We start from the raw sequence: 27,454 nt of genomic DNA, 5'->3' as shown, positions 1-27,454 counted from the left end.
CTTCCTGCTTTCATGGGGAAAACACCTTTGCAACGTCAGCGCGCCTCGCGGCGCGCTGACGTCACAAAGGGGCGGGTGGGGGGCGGGGGGAGACACGGTAGCTTCCGTGTCTCCCGGGGGGGGAAAAAAAATAAAAAATAAATCCTCGGGTGCGACGCACCCGAGGATTTATTAATGCCCTTCCTGGTGTCGGCCACTGGTCGTGACCCGCACCAGGGAGGGTGTGTGGGCGTCGGCCAGTGGCCGACGCCCGCACCTAAGCGGTTAATCCCTCACTCTCCCCATATGCATCTCACATCAATTTAATGCATATTTACAACTCCACCCTTTTCTCCTTGAACTCAAGTCACTTACTCATGCACTGCCATAGGGGAGTCCTTCTGCCCTCAGGCCTCAACCTATATCTCACACAACTGAACAACCCATATACTTTCTTTCTACTTAATTCCCCACAGTCTCTCAAACCTACTCTCTTCAGCACCTCAATCCACCCTATCTCTCCGCTCTTCGCTCAGCGCACCTACTAACCTATTGAACTCCCCACCCCTCTCTTCCTATCTATATGAAGGCTCTGCTCTGTATACAGGAATCTTAATGTAGCTCTTTCCATCTCCTATTCTTACACAGGGATTCTTAGTGACTTACACACCCTCCTCCATACAACCCTGGCAACACTGACTCTTTCCTTAATGTGCTCTCTTAAGATCAGGACTGTACATTGGGTGACTTGCACACCTATTTCGACAAGCTTGAAGAACATCAGAACAAATGTCTCCTCTTTAGCCTCAAAGCTCTTAACTTACATCAATGGGTCTGCAGTTTGTCACACACAGCAGGGCAAACACTTGGCACAATATTCAGCCATCAAGTAATCATCACAGGGAATTATCCAGTCACCTGGACAGACCATCACATTATGAGCGTCAACCTCACCCTTTCCTCCACCCTTCCAAATGCAATACAATCAAATTCCAAAATTCACAAAAGATCTCAGGTGAAACTAGCTCAACTTAACCTTTGATCTTCACTTCACACTGCCCCCGTGATAAGCCCAACAGGTTCACTTATGGCTCTCAAATGTCCTTGACAACATTATCTCATTCAGGTAACCCCCAACTACAAACACCAGCAAAAAGCAAGTTGACCAACACATACACAACACTAAAAACACAAACCAGAATGCTGCAAGGTTACTGAAAAAACAAATAACCATAACGACAATCATTTGCTCCAAGGATACTACTAATTACATAAAGATGTTATCAAAAAAGAAAAAGATTCCTCACTCCTTTCACATCCCAAGGGTTACTTGACATCAAATACATTTTTCAGAATAACTTCCTTATTCAACAAGCATGAATGCATTGGCTCAAGAGCCATTTACTTTCAAAAACTCAAAAGTCAAAGATATGAAAAATTGGCTTCACTTGAGAAACGGAGGGAAAAAAATTAAAATCGTACCCACGTCAGCTCTCAACTCTCGCTCCTAAAAATACCCATGATTTTTCACTTTGTACTATCATTCTGGTAACAATATAACCAAACTCATCCCAGCTTGAGGCGCAGCAGATTCGCCAGCAGACCCAGGACCAGAAAGACCTATCCAAGAATATCCTTGCTTATAACATAACACCCATCGCAACCAGAGGTATCATCAACTACTTCCTAGCATCACAATGTTTCCAAAAGACCTCATGAACTTCCATATTAAACCTTTCCTAAGGAAAAAAGGTACAACCAAAAATATATCTACAGGTGTCAACCAATACCTAATGCTCCCTTTAATACAAAATCATAAAAACAAACAAATTCCAGCTCTCATGGAATTAAATAATCATATATCTGATAACTTAATGGGATTTCATCACAGTCATGTCACTAAATTCTCCTCTTGAAGTACCTTTTATGATATCAAAATCACTGCTAACTCAAATAGTACCTTTATACTGTGGTTCTCCAGTATTGATATCTTTCATAAATTCACATGCATGAATTTTCCCCATCATGGTGGGAGTCCCACGGTAACAGTACTAAAAGCAGTGCGAAAACCTTAGGATTAATCTTCAGTGTAAAAAACAATACACATTGGTAGCCTATTTACATTGTTTTAACACCCACATTTCAATGAATCAGCGCTCAGACCCAGAAGCACTCATCCCTTTTAGAGCCACCATACTTTTGATTTCGAGCACAAGTTAAAAGCATAAGGGATATGAAATGGTGAGCTTGAGCAGAGCGGTAGGAGGGATGCATATGAATCTATAAAATATATTAATACTGGAGAACCACAGTGTACAGGTAAGTAACTTGTTTTTTTTCCCAGTTTTGTATCATTTATAGATTCACATGCTTCAATAAGACTAGATAGCAGTATCAATATTACCATGGCGGTGAGTAAGGCGAACTATCCCACCATGAACATCCTTTAATAAGAAAAGTAACGGCAATTAAATTGAAACTGTAAAGAGGCACTGAAAAAGCACCACAGCAAGCAATAACAATAACACAGGCATTCGAGAAAATAGCACATGCAATAACAGAAAATGACTTGAACTTAGAAAGCAGCACACCTTATGAAAACAGGTGTCACAGACTAGCCACATGCGCTTTACTCCAGGAATCTAAGCAGTAGTGCTTAGTGAAGGGTTTGGGCATCAACCCACGTCGCCATCCTGCAGATGTTGGGTAGTGACACTCCTGCAAGTAGGGCTGAAGATACTGCAACCTTCTGGGCCGAAGGAGCCTTCACTTTAGCAGTAAGTGGACGCCAATTCATGACAGAAGGGTATAGTTACCGAGACCCAACGAGCATTGTTAGCCCACGATATGGCTTGGCCCTTCCATGGGGCCGAGAAGGAAATGAGCAGCAGACTTGACTTTTGGAAGACTTTAGTTTGTAGAACTTCAAATGGCATTCAACGTCCAGAGAATGGAAAGCTCTTTCTGCAGGCGAGGGCAAATTAGGGAAGAAAGCAGGCAAAATGATGGGCTCATTGAGATTAAAAGCTGTCAGTACTTTTGAGATGAATGACGGATCAGTGTGCAGGATGACTCTGTTCTCTTGAAATTGTAGGAAAGGGTCTTTAATTGTGAAAGCCTGAATGGCACCTATGTCCCTGGCAGATGTGATCGCCAAAAGGAAAGCCAAGAGAGGAACTTCAACTCAGACTTGTGAATGGGTTCGAAAGGGGATCTCATAACTTGTGACAAGACTGTGTTTAGCTGCCAAAGAACGGGAGATGTATGAATTGGAGGGTAAGCTTCGAACAGACCTTTCATAAATTCCTTCATAAGTCTATTGGATGACAAGGATAACTGACAAGATCGATGTCTGAATCGAGAATTGGCAGCTAGATCCATCCGTGTGGAAGCATGCTTGAGACCTGATTTGGCGAGATGCAGGAGATAAGGGAGAATCTGCTCACGTGTTGATGCAAAAGGATGGTAAAACTGAGAAGCACACCATGAGCAAAATCTTTTCCACTTTGCAGAGTAGCATTTGTATGTAGAAGGAGAACAAGCCTTATGAAGAACTGCAGCACATTTGTCACAGAGGCTTACATTTCCAAATTCAGCGTGGTGAGGAGCCAGGCTGACAAGTTGAGTGTTTGAATCTGTGGATGAAACACTTGTCCCTGGTTCATTGACAGTAGACCCTCCCTTGATGGAAAATGTATGTATGAGCACTCTGATGGGCGAAGCAGCTCGGTGAAACAATATTGTCTTGGCCACTCCAGGGCGATGAGAATGAAAGGGCAGGGATCCCTTCTTATCTTTTTTAAGACCTTTGGAATGAACGGAAATGGGGCAAACGTGTAGGCGAAAGTCCCCATCCAAGAGAAATGGAAGGCATTCTCCCAAGATTCTGGTTGAGGGTATCTGCTGGTGAAAAGTCTGCACTTCTTGTTGAGAGCAGTGGCAGAAAAGTCTAGGATTGGATAACCCCAAGTGTGGCAAACCTTGTGTAACGGACTCTGGTTGATTTCCCCTTATTGGCATTCGGTGTCCACTCTGCTCAGGGAATCCGCCCATTCATTCTGCACCCCTTGGGACATGCTCTATTTTAAACAATAACTTGTTATTTAAGAGCCACTCCCAAATTTCTTGTGCTTGAGCTGACACAACCTGTGATTTCATCCCTCCTTGTTTGGGGAGTTAAAACATTGTGGTGGTGTTGTCTGTTCTCAGCAGTACTGAAGAGTTGCAAATTCTGGGCAGAAAGACCTGAAGTCCTACAAAAAACACCTTCAGCTCTAGAAGGTTTATGTGAGACAATGATTCCTGACTGGACCACTTCCTGTGAACCTCTAAGTCCTGCAGGTGGGTTCCCCAGCCTTCTAGGGAAGCATCCGTTGTTATCACCACCTGTGGTATAATCGGGAGGAACAAGTTTCCCTGTGCAACACTGTCCCTGATAGTCCACCAGGACATGCTAACTTTATCTATGGAGTGACTGAGACCCTGATTTGGAAAGATACGTGGCACTGAGTCCACTGAGCATCGAGTTGTTCCTGAAGGGGCCGCATGCAATGGCGGCAATTTGGAATCAAAGAGATGCAGGGTGTCATCATCCCCAACATGGATTTGTATGGTCTTACTGAAGTGAACTCTTTAAAGAGAGCGATTGCGTGATTGCTTGTAAACTAATGAAAATGTCACTTACCCAGTGTACATCTGTTCGTGGCATTAGTCGCTGCAGATTCACATGTTTCGCACAGTCCGCTGCCTGGTGTTGGGCTCGGAGTATTACAAGTTGTTTTTCTTCGAAAAAGTCTTTTTTGGTCACGGGACCGAAGGACTCCTCCCTCTTCGGCTCCATTGCGCATGGGCGTCGACTCCATCTTAGATTGTTTTCCCCGCAGAGGGTGAGGATGGAGTTGTTTGCTATAAATAGTGCCCATGCAATGGAGTGAATACGTATGTACATAAAAAGTTTATAATAATTATTTACAAATGTACAAATGTTTAAGATTTAAGATCTACTTCTAAACGGCTACAGGCTTCCCGGGGAGGCGGGAGGGCACATGTGAATCTGCAGCGACTAATGCCACGAACAGATGTACACTGGGTAAGTGACATTTTCAGTTCGATGGCATATGTTGCTGCAGATACACATGTTTCGCATAGACTATAAAGCAGTTACCTCCCCTAAAAGCAGTGGTTTAGCCTGTAGGAGTTGAAGTAGTTTGGAATAATGTTCTTAGTACAGCTTGGCCCACTGTAGCTTGTTGTGCATTTAGTACGTCTACACAGTAGTGTTTAGTAAATGTATGAGGCGTAGACCAGGTTGCAGCCTTACATATTTCGCTCATAGGAATGTTTCCTAGAAAGGCCATTGTAGCACCTTTCTTTCTGGTTGAGTGTGTCTTTGGTGTAATAGGCAATTCTCTTTTGGCTTTAAGATAGCATGTTTGAATACATCTGACTATCCATCTAGCAATGCCTTGTTTAGAGATTGGATTTCCTATGTGTGGTTTTTGAAAAGCTATGAACAGTTGTTTTGTTTTCCTGATTAGCTTTGTTCTGTCAATGTAGTACATTGGTGCTCTTTTGATGTCTAATGTATGTAGTGCCCTTTCAGCCACGGAATCTGGTTGTGGGAAGAACACTGGCAATTCTACTGTTTGATTTAAATGGAATGGTGAGATTACTTTTGGTAGAAATTTTGGATTTGTTCTTAGAACTATTTTATTTTTGTGTATTTGAATAAATGGTTCTTGTATGGTAAATGCCTGTATTTCACTTACTCTTCTGAGGGATGTGATTGCAATGAGAAATGCGACTTTCCAGGTTAGATATTGCATTTCACAGGAATGCATGGGTTCGAAAGGTGGACCTATGAGTCTTGTTAAGACGATGTTAAGGTTCCATGAAGGAACTGGTGGTGTTCTTGGTGGTATAATTCTTTTTAGCCCTTCCATGAATGCTTTAATAACTGGTATTCTAAATAGAGACGATGAATGAGTAGTTTGTAGGTAAGCAGATATTGCTGCGAGGTGTATTTTTATAGATGAAAAAGCGAGATTCGCTTTTTGCAAATGTAGTAAGTATCCCACTATGTCCTTTGTAGAGGCATGCAATGGTTGGATTTGATTGGTATGGCAGTAGCAAACAAATCTTTTCCACTTAGATGCATAGCAGTGTCTAGTGGAAGCTTTTCTAGCTTGTTTTATGACCTCCATGCATTCTTGTGTGAGGTCTAAGTGTCCGAATTCTAGGATTTCAGGAGCCAAATTGCCAGATTCAATGATGCTGGGTTTGGATGCCTGATCTGTTGTTTGTGTTGTGTTAACAGATCTGGTCTGTTGGGTAGTTTGACATGCGGTACTAGTGAAAGGTCTAGTAGAGTTGTATACCAAGGTTGTCTTGCCCATGTGGGTGCTATCAGTATGAGTTTGAGTTGGTTTTGACTCAACTTGTTTACTAGATATGGAAGGAGAGGGAGAGGGGGAAAAGCGTATGCAAATATCCCTGACCAACTCATCCATAGAGCATTGCCTTGTGATTCGCGGTGTGGGTACCTGGATGCGAAGTTTTGGCATTTTGCGTTTTCTTTTGTTGCGAACAAATCTATCTGGGGTGTTCACCAAATTTGAAAGTACTTGTTCAGAACTTGGGGGTGAATTTCCCATTCGTGGACTTGTTGGTGGTCTCGCGAAAGGTTGTCTGCTAGTTGGTTTTGGATCAATTGTGCTATTAGGCGAATGTTGTTGTGAATCGCCCACTGCCATATTTTTTGTGTTAGGAGGCACAATTGTGTTGAGTGTGTTCCTCCTTGTTTGTTTAAGTAATACATTGTTGTCATGTTGTCTGTTTTGACAAGAATGTATTTGTGTGTTATTATGGGTTGAAAGGCTTTTAACGCTAGAAATACTGCTAACAGTTCTAGGTAATTGATATGAGATTTTGTTTGGTGTACATCCCATTGTCCTTGAATGCTGTGGTGATTGAGGTGTGCTCCCCACCCTGTCATGGAAGCATCTGTTGTTATAACGTATTGAGGCACTGGGTCCTGAAATGTCCGCCCTTTGTTTAAATTGTTGCTGTTCCACCATAGAAGCGAGAGGTATGTTTGGCGGTCTACCAACACCAGATCTTGAAGTTGACCCTGTGCCTGTGACCATTGTGATGCTAGGCACTGTTGTAAGGGTCGCATGTGTAGTCTTGCGTTTGGGACAATGGCTATGCATGATGACATCATGCCTAGAAGTTTTAGCACAAATTTTGCTTGTATCTTTTGGTTTGGAAACATAGCACTTATTACCTTGTGGAATGCTTGAACTCTTTGTGGACTTGGAGTGGCAATTCCTTTTGATGTGTTGATGGTTGCCCCTAGATATTGTTGTGTCTGACACGGTTCGAGGTGTGATTTTGTATAGTTGATGGAGAAACCCAGTTTGTGAAGGGTTTGTATGACATATGTGGTGTCGTTTGTGCACTTTTTTACTGTGTTAGTCTTGATTAGCCAATCGTCCAGGTAAGGAAACACATGTATCTGTTGTCTCCTGATATGTGCTGCTACTACTGCTAGACATTTTGTGAACACTCTTGGTGCAGTTGTTATTCCGAATGGCAACACTTTGAATTGGTAATGTATTCCTTTGAATACGAACCTTAGGTACTTTCTGTGAGAAGGGTGTATCGGTATATGAAAGTACGCATCTTTTAGGTCTAATGTGGTCATGTAATCTTGCTGTTTGAGCAGTGGAATGATGTCTTGTAGTGTGACCATGTGAAAGTGGTCCGATATGATGTAGGTATTTAGTGTCCTGAGATCTAATATTGGTCTTAATGTTTTGTCTTTTTTTGGAATTAGAAAGTACAGGGAGTAAACTCCTGTGTTTTTTTGTTGTACTGGTACTAACTCTATTGCATCCTTTTGCAGTAGTGCTTGAACTTCTAGTCCTAAAAGTTCTAAATGTTGTGGTGACATTTTGCGTGTTTTTGGAGGGATGTTTGGTGGGAATTTGTGGAATTCTATGCAATAGCCATGTTGGATTATTGCTAATACCCAATTGTCTGTTGTAATCTGCTGCCAAGATTGGTAGAATTGGCTTAGTCTTCCCCCCACTGGTGTTGAGTGAAGGGGTTGTGTGACTTGAAAGTCACTGTTTAGGTGGAGGTGTTTTAGGAGTCTGGAATCTTCCCCTACTCCTTGGGAATTGACCCCCTCTATATCCCCTGAAACCTCCCCTTTGGAATGAACCCTGATATGGTGCGGTTCTTGTTTGTTGGCTGGTGGTGTCTGTGGGTTGGCCACGAAACCCCCCTCTAAATGGAGTTTTTCTAAAAGAGCCTCTGCTCTGCGGGGAGTAGAGTGCGCCCATGGCTTTGGCCGTGTCTGTGTCCTTTTTAAGTTTTTCAATGGCTGTGTCCACTTCAGGGCCAAAAAGTTGTTTCTCGTTGAAGGGCATATTAAGGACAGCCTGCTGGATTTCAGGTTTGAAGCCTGAAGTGCGGAGCCAAGCGTGTCTCCTTATGGTGACAGCAGTGTTGACTGTTCTCGCTGCAGTATCGGCTGCGTCCAGTGAAGAGCGGATTTGATTGTTTGAGATCGTTTGTCCCTCTTCAACTATTTGCTGCGCCCTTTTTTGGTATTCCTGGGGAAGATGGTCTACGAGAAGTTGCATCTCATCCCAGTGTGCGCGGTCATATCTGGCCAGCAGCGCTTGAGAATTTGCGATGCGCCACTGGTTGGCTGCCTGTGATGCTACTCTTTTTCCTGCCGCATCAAATTTTCTGCTTTCTTTGTCCGGAGGTGGGGCGTCGCCAGATGTATGGGAATTTGCTCTCTTGCGAGCTGCCCCTACTACTACGGAGTCAGGTGGTAACTGCGAAGTAATAAACACTGGGTCTGTGGGTGGTGGTTTGTATTTCTTATCCACCCTTGGGGTGATGGCTCTTGATTTTACGGGCTCTTCAAAAATTTGTTTTGCGTGCCGTAACATCCCTGGTAGCATTGGGAGACATTGATATTGGCTATGTGTAGCCGAGAGGGTGTTAAATAAAAAATCATCCTCTATAGGATCGGAATGCAGTTGGACATTGTGGAATTCTGCAGCCCTAGCCACCAGTTGCGAGTATGAGGTACTGTCCTCTGGCGGTGACGGCTTTGTGGGGTATGAATCGGGATCATTGTCCGGCACTGGGGTGTCATATAGGTCCCAAGCGTCTTGATCCTGATTATCTTGACTTATGGTAGTTTGCGCTGGTGAGTGCATTTGTGGCGGTGTTTGTGCCGGCGATGCCTGTTGTGGTGGAGAGGGCGGAGGCGTGACTTTTTTAACCACTTTGGCTTGTGGTTGTGCGTCATCCTTGAGAAGTCCGAGCCTTCTTTTCCTCATTATTGGGGGAAGGGTTGATATCTTCCCTGTGTCTTGCTGGATGTACAGTCTCTTTTGTGTGTAGTCTGATTCTACACTTTGGAGCTCTTGTCCAAATCTGTGCATCTGGCCACTTATTCCTTGTTCCTCTGTGTAGGATGAAGGTGTGGAACTTTTCGGCGCCGAGAGAGAATCTTTTTTCGGCTTCGGCACCGACAGAATTTTTGTGGCTTTCGGCAGTGTGTCTCGGTGCCGATGTTTTTCGGTGCCAGCATCTTGTTTTTGCCTCTCGGAGCCGCTATCTCGGCTCCGAGGTTGCTCCATGGCGGTCCCTCGACCGGAGTCGGGTGTCTTTGCTATGGGCGTGCCCTTTTTCGGCGCCTTCGACGGGTCGCCGGTTTTATGGGTCGAGCCATGGCCTGTTGGCAGTGGCGTCCCCTGGGCTTTTGTCTTCTCGATGGTTTTAATTTTCGACGTCTTACTCACTGTTTGTTGCTGTTGTTCGACGTCTGAGTCTCCGGATTCTGATTCCGGAACCGAGAATGTTTCCTCTTCGTCGTCGAAACGTTGTTTTGTTGGCGTGGACGCCATTTGTAGACGTCTGGCTCTTCGGTCCCGGAGTGTTTTTCTGGACCGGAAGGCTCGACAGGCCTCACAGGTATCCTCCTTGTGCTCGGGGGACAAGCACAAGTTACAGACCAAGTGCTGATCTGTATAAGGATACTTACTGTGACATTTTGGGCAGAAACGAAACGGGGTCCGTTCCATCGGCTTCGATGTCGCACGCGGTCGGGCCGACCAGGCCCCGATGGGGGAATCTAAGCTACCCCAAAGTCTTCCGATGATCGGTGTCGATGTACCTAACTATCCCGATACCGAACGGAACAATACCGACGCTTTCTTCCGAGATTCTGACTAACTTTCCGAACCGAAACACGGAGCGAAAAGGAATACGTCCGAACCCGACAGCGGAAAAAAACAATCTAAGATGGAGTCGACGCCCATGCGCAATGGAGCCGAAGAGGGAGGAGTCCTTCGGTCCCGTGACCAAAAAAGACTTCTTCGAAGAAAAACAACTTGTAATACTCCGAGCCCAACACCAGGCAGCGGACTGTGCGAAACATGTGTATCTGCAGCAACATATGCCATCGAACATATCCTTTCTTCTGTGGGGAAAGCTTTGGACCACTTTGTGTCCATGATCACTCCTAGGAACACCTCCCCCCTGGATGGAACGAGTGAGGATTTTTCTTTGTTGGGTTTGAGGCTTAAGGGTTGGAACAACTGTAGACAAGCCTGTGTCGACCTTGTGCTGAATGGAACGTGGGACCCTTTATCAACCAGCCGTCCAGGTACAAGACGACCTGATGACCTAAACGTCTGAGAAAGGGTGCCACTGGTGCCATGCATTTGGTAAATACTCTGGGAGCTGATCTTAATCCGAAACGGAGCACCTTGAACTGATAATGGCACCCTGCCACCTCGAACGTGAGAAACTTTCTGTACTTCAAATGTATCGGAATATGGAAGTAAGCATCTAGTAGATCCAAGGAGGTCAGGAAGTCTCCGGTGTCTACCAGCAGCAAAATGTCCTGAAAAGATAGCCTCCTGAAGGGCAGCTTTTTGATTAACTTGTTTAAGAGCCTCAGATCCATCACCTGTCTCAATTTTCCTGACTTCTTCTTGATGAAGAAGAAGATGGAGTATAAGGTCGGGCTTGCTGATTGTATGGCACTTTTTCTATTGCCTCTTTTGAAAGAAGCAATCAAAGGTCTTTCTTCAAGACAGCTAGATGACGATGAGATGACTTGCACAGAGTTAGATTGGGAGGCTTTTGAACAAATTCCAGGGTATGACTGTGTTGGATTATGTCAAACGCCCATCTGTCGGAATATATGAGCTTCCACTGACTGAAGAATTTAGAGAGAATGTTGCCAAACTGATGTGGAACAGCGGTGGCAGGACCCCACTTCACATCATTTCCTCCTGTTAGTATCTTGCGACTTGCCTCCTGCTGATGACGGTTGTCGCGCTTGCTGTCTGGAATGCGCAGATGTTGTTGTTGGTCTGTAGGACTAGGTGGAATATTGTGGTCAAAAACCTTGCTGGTACTCTGGTCAGATACTAAATTGACCTCTACCCCTGCCTCGAAAGGGCTAGCAATGCCTCTGCTGCGGAGTGCCCAGCGATCTTGCAGTGTCTGTATCTGCCTTTATAGACTGCAAAGCATCATCAATGTGCTTCCCAAACAAGTTCTTGCCATCAAACAACATGTCTAGAATTTTGGCCTGCACTTCCGGACAAAAGGCAGTTGCTTTTAGCCAGTAATACTGCTGCTCCCGCCATTTTGCCTGAAGGCTGTGTAAGAAATATCTATAGCCACAAGAGTACCTCTAACACCTGGAGGAGGAATGCGGTAGGAATTATGTACTCCAATGTCCGTAAATCAAGATACCATATCTTTCATCGTCTACCCTAACCTTTGGCATCTTGACTATGCGAACAATGTTTTTTTTGGAGCTCCTCTCTGTCTACTTCACAGGCTCCAGAGAATCCAGAACAGAGGAAACAATGCCTTACTCTACATTTTAGTGACATCTCACTTGCCATTCATTTTTTTTTTTTTTTTAACACACTTGTTGAACATATCACTTTTAAAGCCAAGTGGATTGCGCACAGAGCCATTCAAGGCACATGGCTATTTTTTCTTCACAATAATTGTGCACTTACTGTCAAACTAGGGTACCTTACTCTTGATTAGCCCCACTACTGACCATCTCATCTTTCCCAAAATCTAATACTTAAGACAGCTTTTACACTGCTCAGACACCTAACTTCTGGAAGATTACTGCAGGAACGAGATTAATTTATAATCACCTAAAATTACAGAGTGCTAAAAACCTGGCTATTTCCAATAACTTGATGACAAGTCACTAGCCAAAAATAAGGGAATGACAACACACCAGCTTGCTTAACAGTGCCTTTAATTACACTGTTCTGCACAAACTGATGGTTAAGAAAGGCAAAATCTTAGCCACAAAATGAAGAGTCATTTCTCCAACCTTTAACCTCACACACTGTACACAATGCTTCCAACAAAAGCCACACTACAAACCCACACCCTTCCTACCATGCACTTAAAAAGGGCTTTCAAGTTGGACAATCACTATCAGGCGGCTTTGCAGCCTTGACAGTGATACAAGGTGATACATAAATTCAGCAACAAAATGCAATACATGCCTGGGGAGTCGTTATCATTTTCACAATAATCGCCAGCTGTCTGAAGATAAAGCAATGAGCAAATGTCTACAATATATAGGTATGTATATAGCATAAACCTAAGAAACACTGAAATGCTTAAAAAGAAATGTTAAATTTGGCAATAGAATGACTGATTTTATTTCTACATCATTAAAGTGCCACATGTCAGGCCTTGAGCTGATGAAGAGAAAAATTCGATGATATTGCGCAAGCAAAAGCAAGGAAATAAAGCTGAAGTAAAGGCATATTTAAAGTGAATGGTTTTTAACCTTTTTTAATCTTCTCACAACTGAATGCTGTTGTAGACAATACTAGACAAGGTGGTATGATTCGCAAGTTTCACTCAAGGAAACACAAGCTAGCAAAAAAATTGTGGTATGAGGTCAAGATAAAAAAAAAAAAGGGTAAACGTTTCACAAATGTCAATCTAAAAATGACGACCTACTGCATTTCATAAGCACACTGTGCTTGTTGAGTCAAGTGTATGTGACTAAGTTTCAGTGTGTGTCTCATTTGGTTGGGGGGGGTGAGGGGGAGGTGATGGGGAACAATAGTCGCCAAAAGAGAAGTCTTAAGTTGTAGCTCGAAAGGGTAGTAAGTAGGATTCATCGTGGATTTCTCCAGGCAACCTGTTCCTAAAGAGACCGATTGAGTTCGAGTAGACCGCCCCTTATACAAGGTCTGGACACCTATTGGCGGTAGAGAGATTTGAAGAGCCATTAAAGCAGCAAATTTATAAGTGCCTACATCAAAGGACTCCTGAAAGATGAATTTGCCGGAACTACAAAAATGTGAACCAATTGGAGACTAAATCCGTCTTAAACAGGCTTAAAACACACTGGGGCATGAAGATGGTCCGGGATATCTAAAATCAGACCTGTTACAATCCTGAAAAGCAGCCTCATTTCTCATTTTGAGGGGCACTGTGGATCCAAATCCCCTAAATAAATATTTTGCAAGCCTCCTCCCAAGACTTTGGAATTTGTGGACCTGGTGGAGCCACAACACTGTACTTATTTGAACGTCCCTTGTTAAATAATACACACTGTCACGCAGTACTGACAACATAACCAAAGACACACCTCCCGCTATATAATTCGTAAGAGGGATGTGCACCCGGGAGGGTTTTCTGACTCTATCCCAGTTTAACCCCTTCCCCGCCAGGGACGTAATGGTTACGTCCATGGCAGCGCCCGTGTGGCGCCATGGACGTAACCTTAGCGCTTCCCCCGAGGGCCGCCCCCCAACACCCCCAGGCCAGGGCTGAAAGGGGAATCCCTTCCCCTTTCACGCCCCCCCCCCCCAGACCCCCCCCCCCCCCATGACGTCAGCGCGCAATCGCACGCTGATTTCATGGAAAGGGGGAAAGACGCGCTGGAAGCCATTTGCTTCCAGCGCGTCTAAGGGAGAAGGTGAGTATTTCACCTTCGTGCGGGGTGGGGGTGCTCTGAGAGAGGCATCGAGGGAAAGGAAAGGGTTTTCCTTTCCCTCGATGTCTCTTTGAGCATTCCTGCTGCCCGATCGCGATGCGATCGGGCAGCAGGAATGCCCACTAGACACCAGGGATTTCGCTATGTGTGTGTGTGTTTATTAGTGTGGGGGAGCGACCCCTTGGGCAAGGGTCGCTCCCCTTTGGGGGCAAATGTATTTTGTGTCGTTTCTGCCCCCCCTGGGGGAAGATTGGCCCTATTTTTAGGCCGATCTGCCCCCAAGGGGGGGCAGAAAGCCACTAGACACCAGGGATTTTATTGTTGATTTTTATTTTTTGTGTTGGGGGGGCGGCCCCTTGGGCAAGGGTCGCACCCAGGGGCCCTCATGTATTTTTGGGCAGTTCTGCCCCCCTTGGGGGCAGAGAGGCCTATTTTTTTTAGGCCTTTATGCCCCCAAGGGGGGCAGAATCCCAATAGCGCCAGAAATAGTATGTATGTATGTGTGCTTTGTGTTGGGGGGTGGCCCCTTGGGCAAGGGTCGCTCCCCCCGGGGGCGCAATGTATTTATCGTCGTTTCTGCCCCCCTTGGGGGCAGATTGGCCCTATTTTTAGGCCGATCTGCCCCCAAGGGGGACAGAAAGCCACTAGACACCAGGGATTTTATTGTTGGTTTTTATTTTTTGTGTTGGGGGGCGGCCCCTTGGGCAAGGGTCGCCCCCAGGGGCCCACATGTATTTTTGGGCAGTTCTGCCCCCCTTGGGGACAGATAGGCATATTTTATTTAGGCCTTTCTGCCCCCAAGGGTGGCAGAATCCCAATAGCGCCAGAAATATTATGTTTTGTATGTGTGCTTTGTGTTGGGGGTTGGCTCCTTGGGCAAGGGTCGCTCCCCCTGGGGGGGCAATGTATTTATCGTCGTTTCTGCCCCCCTTGGGGGCAGATTGGCCTTATTTTTAGGCCAATCTGTCCCCAAGGGAGGCAGAAAGCCACTAGACACCAGGGATTTTATTGTTGGTTTTTATTTTTTGTATTGGGGGGCGGCCCCTTGGGCAAGGGTCGCCCCCAGGGGCCCACATGTATTTTTGGGCAGTTCTGCCCCCCTTGGGGACAGATAGGCCTATTTTTTTTAGGCCTGGGGCAGAATCCCAATAGCGCCAGAAATATTGTTTTGTATGTGTGCTTTGTGTTGGGGGTTGGCCCCTTGGGCAAGGGTCGCTCCCCCTGGGGGGGCAATGTATTTATCGTCGTTTCTGCCCCCCTTGGGGGCAGATTGGCCTTATTTTTAGGCCAATCTGTCCCCAAGGGGGGCAGAAAGCCACTAGACACCAGGGATTTTATTGTTGTTTTTTTTTTTATTTGTGTTGGGGGGCGGCCCCTTGGGCAAGGGTCGGCCCCAGGGGCCCATATGTATTATTGGGCAGTTCTGCCCCCCTTGGGGGCAGATATGCCTATTTTTTAGGCCTTTCTGTCCCCAAGGGGGACAGAATCCCCATAGCGCCAGGGATACTATATGTGTGTGTGTGTGTGCTTTGTGTGGGGGTGTGGCCCCTTGGGCAAGGGTCGCCCCCCCAAAGGGTGCAATGTAATCTGGGCGATTTCTGCCCCCTCCCCTTGGGGGTAGATTGGCCTATTTTTTTTTAGGCCCATCTTCCCCCAAGCAGAGAAGACTAGACACAAGGGAAAATGAAAAAATGGTTAGTGGCGGAGTGTTTGTCAACTGGCGAAGTATTTGCTTTTATGATAATAACAGTTTTTCTCCTTTTTGTTCTAGTTCAAAGCTTTTGCTGACTTTGCTGTGGCTTGTTGCAGTTTTGGCAGTAGTTGTCCTGCGGTTTGCGTAGTTGCATGTTTTAGGTAAGTAAATAAATTTACTCCAAGTGAGTATTGTTGCAATGCATGAATGACATGTTTGTAGGTGGTGTACTGAATGCAGGATTGTGTGTGAAATTGTCCTTAGAGTTATGCACAATGATTATTGTGTTGTCTTATGTCCAATTTGCTTTTTTTTTTTCTCTTTTTAGTGGGATATCGTTTGTGATTGCTGTGGCTGTGCAGAGTAGTTGCTGGTGAGTCAAGCTTTTTCAGGCAAGTGAGCAGTATAGTTTTTGAGTTTATAACTCTTAGTGATAAACCTATACTTTGTTACTTATCTTACACAGTGCTGGTTGTTGGTGGTGTATTTGTCCAGTTAATTTTTGTAGGAAGGATCATGGCTAGCCGTAGGATGACCGCTCAGCAGGTTGTTAGTGTGCTTTTTGAGTCATCTTCTGACCATGAATATGAGACTGACTCTGCATCTGAGGCAGAGGAGGAAGTGCAGGATTCTGGAAGTGAATTTTCTGTCAGAGATGAATCATCTGATGATGAAGCCACTCTCAGTGCTGATGAAGGGCCTGTTTTAGAGGAGGACAGTGATGTGCCAATGGTGCAGGAGCCAGCGGCTGAAAGGCTTCCCATTGGAAGACCTGACGCATGGGTTGCACCAAACATGGAGCAGCCACAGTTGCCTGCGTTTACTGGTTTTCCAGGGTGTCGAGTTAATACGGAAAACTTTTTGCCCGTCAACTTTTTTGAGTTGTTTATGGACGATATATTTTTGGAAGAGATTGTTGAGCAGACTAATTTGTATGCAGAGCAGTTTTTGAGGGACAACGCTGCCAGACTTAGGCCACACTCTAGAGCTAGCCGGTGGATTCCCACAAATCTGGAAGAGTTGAAAAAGTTCTTGGGTTTAACTTTTTTGATGGGGCTGATAAGGAAGCCATCGCTGTCTTCATATTGGTCTACTAGTCCCTTGATGGCAACTGCTATATTTCCTGCCATCATGAGTCGTAACCGGTATGAGCTTCTTCTTCGGATGTTGCATTTTGTAGATAATGCTTTAGCCTTGCCACGAGATCATCCTGATTCTGACCGTCTTTTTAAGATTAGACCTGTCCTTGATCATTTGGTAGATCGGTTTTCAGAGATCTATGTTCCAGGGAAAGAAATATCTGTAGATGAGTCTTTGGTCCTGTTCAAGGGTCGTTTGGTTTTTAGGCAGTACATTCCTAGCAAGAGGGCACAGTATGGAATTAAATTGTATATGCTGTCAGAAAGTAGTACAGGATATGTTTATAATTTCCGGGTCTACACTGGTAGGGATTCCAATATTGACCCCCCTGGTTGTCCTCCCACTTTTGGAGTTCGTGAGAAAATTGTGTGGGAACTTGGTAGACGACTGTTTAACAAAGGTCACCATTTATATGTAGATAACTTCTACACTGGAGTTCGGTTGTTCAAGGAGTTGTTCAGAGTGGACACTGTTGCTTGTGGCACAATCCGCTCTAATCGGAAAGGCTATCCAAAAGAGCTTGTCTGTAAAAAACTTAAGGGACAGTGCAGTGCCTTGCGGAATGATGAGCTGCTAGCTCTGAAATTTGTAGACAAGAGGGATGTATACATGCTAAGCACCATCCATGATGAGAGTACTTCACCTGTGGCTGTTTGGGGTCAGGTTGCCGAAGTGCGCAAACCTGTGCGCATCTTAGACTATAATAAGCACATGGGTGGTGTTGATAGAGTAGATCAGAGGTTAGAACCTTACACTGCTGCTCGTAAGGCTTATGTGTGGTATAAGAAATTAGCGCTTCACTTGTTCCACTTGGCAACTTTTAATGCTTTTGTTGTGTTCAAGGATAGTTCTCCAGAGTCAAGGATGACATTTGTGAAATTTCAGGAGTCTATCATAGCTAGCCTTGTTGTGCTGGAACAGGCAAGAGTTCCTAGAGAAGCAGTGGTGGAGGATGTGGCTAGATTGAAAGATCGTCACTTTGCTGAGCACATTCCTCCCACGGCCAAAAAAAACTTTCCTGCTAAGAGATGTAGAGTCTGTGCTCGAAGAGGTATCAGGAAGGAGACTAGGATGTACTGCCCTGATTGTCCTTCAAAGCCTGGGCTGTGTGTGGGTGGCTGTTTCAGGAACTACCACACACAGAAGAATTATTGGGAAATTCCGTGAGCGTAAACTGGTGTTTTATTTTTTTATATGTTCGGTTTCACGGTTGGCATTAGTCATGTATTCAGTTAGAGCTTTTTTGTTTGTAGTTTTGTACTAATTTATGATTAGTGGTTTCTTTGTTGTTTAAAAACAAAAAAAAGGGGATGGCATGTGTAGGGTGGCGCTTGGCTGGCGGCGTGGGTGGGGTGGCGCTTGGCTAGCGGTGTGTGCGGGGTGGCGCTTGGCTAGCGGTGTGTGCGGGGTGGCGCTTGGCTGGCAGTGCCGGCCAAACGCCAGTCCACACACTCATCAGCTGGTGTGATTGCTGTATCAGGCATGTGGGCGTATGAAAGTGATGGGCCCTTGACTGGCGCTGTCTGTGGATGCGAGTCTTGTAATGTGCTGGGCCCGTGGCTGGCGGCGTGAATGGTCTAGTGCATGTCATGTATGAAAGGTGTGTGAATGGACTGTAAAGCGGTTGGTGCCTTGTCGTGGCTTTACAGCTCACGAGCTGTGAGTCATTGGTTCAGTTTTTTGGCCTTTCAGTTATTACCAGTGCATTTCACTTTTGTGAAATCTCTTGTTAATAAAATTTGATCTACTGAACCATCACTCACCCTCGTGCCAAATCCAACCAGTATGTGTGGTACAAATGACAAAACCTGCTCCGCTGTAATCAGGTGTCGAGGCACACTTGAGACACGCTAGGTGCCTCGGGTGGGACCCCTATGATGAAGCATGCCACCAACTTGGTTGGTGGGTGAGGGGTCTTCTTCACATAACCTAAGTGTGTTTCTTTTCACAATTTTAGTGTTTGGCACATCACGGACGTATGTGCACACATCAAAGTGATATATTCCAAAAATACCTGTGTTTGGGGGGGGGAGGGCCCACCTATGTTTTTGGTCCTGGGTGCGGCCGTCATGTAGGGAAACCTACAAAACCCAGAAACTTTTTAAAACTAGGCACCCCAAGGAGTCTAGGGAGGTGTGGCTTGCGTGGCTCCCCCAACATTTTCTTACCCAGACTCCTCTGTAAACCTCAAAATTTGCATAAAAAAGCATATTTTCCTGATTTTTCTTAGTAGGATCACCGCTCCAGCACAAAATTCCTACTCCCCAGTTTTCCCCTCAGTCTCCCAAGTAAAATGACACCTCACTTATGTGGGTCCCCAAAGCAGAGTCCGTCTAAAGATGTATAAAAGAATATGCCCTTATAAACTTGCTGTGCTATCCCTTTTATTCCTTCAGGTTTTGGGCCTTATTCTGTTGCAGGCACCTGGCCCACCCACGCAAGTGAGGTATCATTTTTATCGGGAGACTTGGGGGAACGCTGGGTGGAAGGAAATTTGTGGCTCCTCTCAGATTCCAGAACTTTCTGCCACAGAAATGTGAGGAACATGTGTTTTTTTAGCCAAATTTTGAGGTTTGCAAAGGATTCTGGGTAACAGAACCTGGTCCGAGCCCCGCAAGTCACCCCTCCTTGGATTCCCCTAGGTCTCTAGTTTTCAGAAATGCACAGGTTTGGTAGGTTTCCCTAGGTGCCGGCTGAGCTAGAGGCCAAAATCTACAGGTAGGCACTTCGCAAAAAACACCTCTGTTTTCTTCCAAAATTTAGGACGTGTCTATGTTGCGCTTTGGGGTGTTTCCTGTCGCCGGCGCTAGGCCTACCCACGCAAGTGAGGTATCATTTTTATCGGGAGACTTGAGGGAACGCTGGGTGGAAGGAAATGTGTGGCTCCTCTCAGATTCCAGAACTTTCTGCCACAGAAATGTGATGAACATGTGTTTATTTAGCCAAATTTTGAGGTTTGCAAAGGATTCTGGGTAACAGAACCTGGTCCGAGCCCCGCAAGTCACCCCATCTTGAATTCCCCTAGGTCTCTAGTTTTCAGAAATACACAGGTTTGGTAGGTTTCCCTAGGTGCCGGCTGAGCTAGAGGCCAAAATCTACAGGTAGGCACTTCGCAAAAAACACCTCTGTTTTCTTCCAAAATTTAGGATGTGTCCACGTTGCGCTTTGGGGTGTTTCCTGTCGCGGGCGCTAGGCCTACCCACGCAAGTGAGGTATCATTTTTATTGGGAGACTTGGGGGAACGCTGGGTGGAAGGAAATTTGTGGCTCCTCTCAGATTCCAGAACTTTCTGCCACAGAAATGTGAGGAACATGTGTTTTTTTAGCCAAATTTTGAGGTTTGCAAAGGATTCTTGGTAACAGAACCTGGTCCGAGCCCCGCAAGTCACCCCTCCTTGGATTCCCCTAGGTCTCTAGTTTTCAGAAATGCACAGGTTTGGTAGGTTTCCCTAGGTGGCGGCTGAGCTAGAGGCCAAAATCTACAGGTAGGCACTTCGCAAAAAACACCTCTGTTTTCTTCCAAAATTTTGGATGTGTCCACGTTGCGCTTTGGGGTGTTTCCTGTCGCGGGCGCTAGGCCTACCCACGCAAGTGAGGTATCATTTTTATCGGGAGACTTGGGGGAACGCTGGGTGGAAGGAAATTTGTGCCTCCTCTCAGATTCCAGAACTTTCTGCCACAGAAATGTGAGGAACATGTGTTTTTTTAGCCAAATTTTGAGGTTTGCAAAGGATTCTGGGTAACAGAACCTGGTCCGAGCCCCGCAAGTCACCCCATCTTGGATTCCCCTAGGTCTCTAGTTTTCAGAAATGCACAGGTTTGGTAGGTTTCCCTAGGTGCCGGCTGAGCTAGAGGCCAAAATCTACAGGTAGGCACTTCGCAAAAAACACCTCTGTTTTCTTTCAAAAAAATGGGATGTGTCCACGTTGCGTTTTGGGGCGTTTCCTGTCGCGGGCGCTAGGCCTACCCACACAAGTGAGGTATCATTTTTATCGGGAGACTTGGGGGAACATAGATTAGCAAAACAAGTGCTATTGCCCCTTGTCTTTCTCTACATTTTTTCCTTCCAAATATAGGAGAGTGTGTAAAAAAGACATCTATTTGAGAAATTCCCTATAATTCACATGCTAGTATGGTCACCCCGGAATTCAGAGATGTGCAAATAACCACTGCTCCTCAGCACCTTATCTTGTGCCCTTTTTGGAAATGCAAAGGTTTTCTTGATAGCAATTTTTTACTCTTTATATTTCAGCAAATGAATTGCTGTATACCCGGTATAGAATGAAAACGCACTGCAGGGTGCAGCTCATTTATTGGCTCTGGGTTCCTCGGGTTCTTGATGAACCTACAAGCCCTATATATCCCCGCAACCGGAGGAGTCCAGCAGACGTAACGGTATATTGCTTTCCATAATCTGACATTGCAGGGAAAAATTACAGAGTAAAACGTAGAGAAAAATTAATGTTTTTTTCACCTCAATTTCAATATTTTTCTTTTTCAGCTGTTATTTTCTGTAGGAAACCCTTGAAGGATCTACACAAATGACCCCTTGCTGAATTCAGAATTTTGTCTACTTTTCAGAAATGGTTAGGTCTCTGGGATCCAGCATTGGTTTCATGCCCATTCCTGTCACTGACTGGAAGGAGGCTGAAAGCACAAATAAAAAAAATGCAAAAATGGGGTATGCCCCAGTAAAATGCCAAAATTGTGTTGAAAAATTGGGTTTTCTGATTCAAGTCTGCATGTTCCTGAAAGCTAGGAAGCTGCTGAGTTTAGCACTGCAAACCCTTTGTTGATGCCATTTTCAGGGGGAAATCCACAAGCCTTCTTCTGCAGCCACTTTTTACAATTTTTTTGAAAAAAACGAAATTTTCACTGTATTTTGGCCAATTTCTTGGCCTCCTTCAAGGGAACCCACAAAGTCTGGGTACCTCTAGAATCCCTAGGATGTTGGGAAAAAAGGACGCAAATTTGGCTTGGTTAGCTTATGTGGACAAAAAGTTATGAGGGCCTAAGCGCGAACTGCCCCAAATAGGCAAAAAAAGGCCTGGCACAGGAGGGGGAAAAGGCCTGGCAGCGAAGGGGTTAAGGCACTAGACAAGAAACTCACTTGATGTCTTCCAATAGCTCTGACTTGAAATCACGAGTCAAGTCTGCTTCCTGAAGCACCCCACAGAACTCAAAGCTATGCTGCTCTAACGCAGGTACTCAATTAGAATCATGGAAAGCAGCAACAAAGTAGTGCTGTCAACAGCTCATTTAAACCTGAGGTGAAAGGTTCCTAATCATCCCAGTCTTTAAATTGAGACAGTAAAAATTTATTATACACCAAGCTTGAATGAACAGAATTTTATAGTACTGTACAATGAGCAGTAAATGTCTATTATTAAAAGAAGACTCACTTCATGCAAGATTAAGAGAGTGAATGGCCCATTTTTACAGTTGCATACTAATTGGTGAAATACACCTTACCGCCTTATTTACATTTAAAACACATTGGGAAAGGTTCTATTTGCATTCCTACTCCCTCCAGGGAAAGAATACAAATAACAAGAAACTCACTGGAAGGTTTCCTGCACAGGTCAGTGTGGGGGAACAAGGGATCATTTTACGCCTCTTTGGACATCACAAACTGCATACAATTGTTCTATTTTATTTTGAAATTACAGTTGCACAGCATTTAATCATTTTAAAAACAAAAATAAATTGCTCACTAAATAGAAATCAGTAGTGATGACACAAACCACATGTAATAATGTTGTGTCATCTTTTTGAGTTTCCTTTCAGAATGTAAAGAGGCAGAATAACGGATGAAACTGTGAAAATGCAGTAAAAGAAAATTCACAACGTTAATGCAGTACCTGGATCTAAAGGGCATTCGTTAAGCTTAGCAAACTCAGCTGGAGTTTTTCCCATAAGAACACAGTTAGAACTTCGAAGCATTATGGGCATTCTGAAACATAAACAGAATAAATTAAAAAAGTATGATTTATGTATGAATGCAGCTATTATTAAAGGCCAATGTAATACCAAATGACAGCACAACAATCAGACATAGCCATAAGTTTCCTTTTTCACTCAAATAGTATCCCATAGTAGCTTCTTCTAGAAAGCCATGAAAAAAATCATGTGTTTAGCCCTTAGGACTACAAAACTCACTATTTCATATTCAACACTGATGGATGTAAAAATGAGTCAAATACGTAGGAATGTGAAGTTTAAAGATTTAAGTTATACAGACATCTAAAGAGATCGAAGTAACTTTGGGGTAACTATGAGGAAGGTTGAAAGGCAACTCAAGTCAAAAACGGTGACTCTAGCCTACGGTAAAGAAAGGTGTTCACATAATATAGTCATCCTCATTCTAAATGGTAATCATTCCAGATAGCTCGATGATTTTTATAGCCGTTTAGCAAGAAAAACAAAACAACAAGATACTTGTCTTCAGTAGCTCCTTCTAGTCCATACTCTATCCGACCACAGATTACTCACCTTTGGAATATCCCTGGTGCCATACTGGATCCAGAGAATTGTTTCAGCAATGACTCACCATGTGCTGCTTTGTTGCACCATGAGGATCAACAACAAACTTGCACAGCCCCGTAAGTGACAGAGAAAAGCTGTATTTAAGTGCCAACCCTGCACACTGAAGTCGGTTTCTTGAAACGCGGAACAGCCTAAACAATGTCTTGATCAAAGCGTCCTGATATCTAACTTGGGACCTCTTTACAAAGTGCAGATGTCCACTCCAAACAACAAGTAGGCGGGGTGGCAATGAGTAATCTGTGGCTAGACAGAGCGTTTCACCTTTAGAATAGAGACCAAAGCAATACCTTCAAAAGGTTGAGGGGCTGAGATGCAGAGTCAACCAAAAAGTCTTGCAGGACTGAGTGGACACAATGGACCGCCCTGTGGGCCTGGCTGTCAAGGCAGTAGTACATGTTAAACATATGCACTCAGGGATGCAGACATCACTCAATGACTGACTGAAGCATTAGAGACCTGCTTCTAGGAGATTACAAAAAATGTTTGAGTCTTCAGGTCACCATTTGAGCTTGGTGGAATGGAAGCACATGTAAATCTGTGATGTTCCTGCCCCACCAAATCTGCTGTTGTCTCACTCTTTTTAGAGGCTGGGTAACTACTGGGTTGATATTGATAAATCTGAAGCCTGAAATGGCTCTGCCGACCTATTTGCCAATAGGCCAAAGTGACAGATGCCCTACCTGGGCCAACAATCACTGGATTCTTCTGCCCGGAACCAGCATGCAAGACCCCAATGCTAAGAGAAAACACTCCATGTGCATCAGGGCACTCTCAAACCACTTCATTAAAATTAGCCCTCCTTGAGTAATGGATTAGGCAACAAGCTAAGTTTACTATGCAGCAATTTTCGAATCCATAGCAATTTATGTGAAATTTGAAGTTCGTCACATTGAAATCTGAAAGGTTGAAACATTGCTTGTAGATTAACTGAAAAGCATGGCATATTTATATGTAAACAGCCTTTTCTTTGGAGCAAAACAAAATTAGCACATTATTAGAAACACAAAGGGGCTAATCCTATTCTTACCTCCCAATTGGCAGTGCATTACGAATAATTCTCTGGCTTCCTCTGGTGTATTCTATATCCACTGTGATCGGAGCAGAGTAGGTCATGTCTCGAAGGCGACACTAAGAGAAACACATTTCAACACACATGCAAATCAGTGAAATGTGTATTCTTCTCGTCATTTTTTTTTTTTAATCCGTTTTTATTTTCCAATGAAAACATTACAAACCTATTAATAAATTCAACACAGTGCAGGTTATAGTAGAGCAGTATTTCTCCAACATATAATGATGCCCGGACGGCGAACACAGCATTGTATCCTCAGGGAAGTCAAAACCACACCCCTGATCCCATCCTGAATCCCAAAAAACCCCAGTCCTACATCTCGAGGAGATCAGACATTTTATGACATAACCAAGCAAGATAACTAAGTTCCACATTTGGTCGTCAAGAGTGCGAAGAGGGAGATCGTGTGTCCCCAAGACCCCCCCCCCCACTCCAGCAAATCCCACACCCAGGCAGATGTCGCAGGGGTCCGCACACTCATCCAGCCAATCGCTATTCTACGCTTAGCCAATACTAACACTAACTGTACTATCCTATAGACCACACCTCTACCCCGCGGCCTGCGCACCACCCCAGGAGACATGACAAGGAGTAACCTCCAACTCTATCTTCGTAGCCTCGGAGATCGCCGCTACCACCTCCTGCCAATGCAAGAACAACACTACAGGACCAAGCCATATGCAGAAATGAAGCAATAAGCTCACCACATTGAGGACAGCAAGCCCCTCGACCTGGATCTATCTTATTTAGCTTGCTGGGAGTGATATACATTCTGTGGACAAAGTTGAAATGCAAAAGTTTAACTCTGTGATCGCAGGAGACCGTTCGAACCAAAGATAAGGCCGCATCCCAATCAGCGTCCTCAATAGGCAGCCCCAAGTCGACTTCCCATGCCTTACGTCCCACGCTAATAACCCCCGGTCGATCCTCCCGTAAAGCCTTATAGAACCGAGCGATCAAGTGCGTACTCTCACCCCAGTTAAGAAGAACATTCAATACCAAAGAAGCCCTGGGGAGTATCGGGAACCCATACCAGATTTTGCAGGTTACACTTTCAAGTTTGGCATATTGCAGAAACTGGCCAGAGCCCAACTCAAAGACCTCCTGGGCATCGGGGAATGAAATAAATTCACCATTAGAGTACAAATCACCGACCACCTCACAACCACCCGACGCCAGGCCTCCATTGACATTGTCCTTACTATATCCCGAAACGGAGACCAGATGCCATATCCTTAATTCCCTATCAAAGGGAGCCCGTCAAAGCACCTGTTTAACCACCTGCTCCCAGATCCCAGCAGTAGTTCTCACCTGATAAGGTGATGAGGGGTCAGATCTGCCCCCAGACATGAGAATATGCTCCAAAGCCCACCCATCACACATACCAGTAAACAACCTCTTTTCCCAATTATCAGCCTCTGACATCCATTTTGCAGCACACTGTAGCTGCGCTGCAAAATAATAATATCTTATGTTGGGGATTGACAGTTCCCCAACCCCCTTAAGGTCATTCTGCAGGACGGACAGCGCCACCCTACTTCGCCTGCCCACCCATACTAGGGAGACCAACAGGCTATCCAAGCATCGAAAAAGACAAGCAGGCAGTGGATTCAATGAGTTCTGTATCAAATAAAGGCACTGTGGCAAAAACACCATCTTTGCAACTGCGGCCAGACCCATAACAGAAATGGGCAACTTGTTCCAGAAAGCTACTGAGCGCTCCAGACCAGCAACCATCCGCTCAACATTGTTTTCACTGTACATATCCACGGAATTAGCGCCAGATACCCAGGTACCTAAAGCACTCAACCTCCCAGCGCAACCCCAGATCAGAAGCCCGGCCAGAGGAGCCCCAACCAGAGATCCCAGAGGGAACAAAAGTGATTTTTTCATATTGATCTTAAGACCAGATACAGCCCCGAATACCTTCATTCTCTGCAGCAGCTCCAACACCGACACACGAGGATCCTGCACATATACCAAAGCGTCATCTGCATACATAGAAATTACATGCACAGCCCGACCCACCGGGATCCCCCACTGAGCCAACTCCTCACGAAGCCAAATCGAAAAGGGCTCCACAGCCAGGGCAAATAAGAGTGGCGAAAGCGGGCACCCCTGTCGTGTACCCCTACCGATCTCCCAGTCAGCAGATATCTCTCCCCCAACATGCACACATGCTGTTGGGGCAGTATACAATAGTCGAACCCAAGCACAAAAGCCAGACCCAAAGCCCATTCCCCGCAGCACTTCCAATAAATATCCCCACTCAATGGTGTTGAACGCTTTCTCCAAATCAAGAGACACCAACGCCATTTCCGACTCTAATCCCTTAATTTAATGCAGGATATGTGCCAATCGACCTAGATTAAGGGACGTACTACGACCCTGTATGAACCCACATTGGTCTTCGTGCACCAGGCTCAGGATCACTCCACTAAGCTGAGTAGCCAAAATTTTACAAAGTACCTTGATATCACTGTTCAACATGGTTAGTGGTCAATTCCTCAAACACCTCCAACAATCTCTCCCCAAGTGTGGAGGAAAAAGCCTGGTACAACTCCACAGGAAAACCGTTACTACCAGGAGATTTAAATTTAGCCATTGCTGTCACAGCCTCTCCCACCTCCTCTACCGTGATCGGGAGTTCAAGCGCATCCCTGCTCTCAGGGTCCAACCTCGGCAATCGCAACTGCTGAAAAAACTGTTCCACACCCCCTCTCAATGGTACCACGCCAGCCCCAGACACCCTTTGAATGTGGGCCGCCAATTCCCTGAGAATGTCCCTGCGACCCGTGAGGAGCACTCCCTCAGTGTTCCTTATGCCCAAAATCGGTGGGGCCTCCACCTCCCGTTTCAGAATCCACGCCAAGAGTTTGCCTGACTTATCACCTTTGTGGTGCAACCGCTGCCTATACCCTGTGAGAGTTGTTCTGCTTAGTGTGGCCCAACATGCATTCACCTCCTTATACAACCTGAGCTCCTCCCCC

The 27,454-nt window shown here is 45.2% G+C and overlaps 1 protein-coding gene across 1 annotated transcript in view; it reads right to left on the bottom strand.

Annotated features, from left to right (window-relative positions):
* The window catches only part of POLR3B (RNA polymerase III subunit B), a 776,005-nt gene that overhangs the window by 585,198 nt on the left and 163,353 nt on the right, over window positions 1-27,454 (bottom strand). The window contains exons 6-7 of the mRNA XM_069228350.1: window positions 24,420-24,520; window positions 22,708-22,799 (exon numbers count right to left, since the gene is read on the bottom strand). Of these exons, the coding sequence (XP_069084451.1) occupies window positions 22,708-22,799; window positions 24,420-24,520 (193 nt within the window). The remainder of the gene's footprint in view (window positions 1-22,707; window positions 22,800-24,419; window positions 24,521-27,454) is intronic.

This window comes from Pleurodeles waltl, chromosome 4_1 (assembly GCF_031143425.1).
Source record: "Pleurodeles waltl isolate 20211129_DDA chromosome 4_1, aPleWal1.hap1.20221129, whole genome shotgun sequence".
NCBI lineage: Eukaryota > Metazoa > Chordata > Amphibia > Caudata > Salamandridae > Pleurodeles > Pleurodeles waltl.
This window is presented reverse-complemented; position numbering and strand designations above follow the sequence as displayed.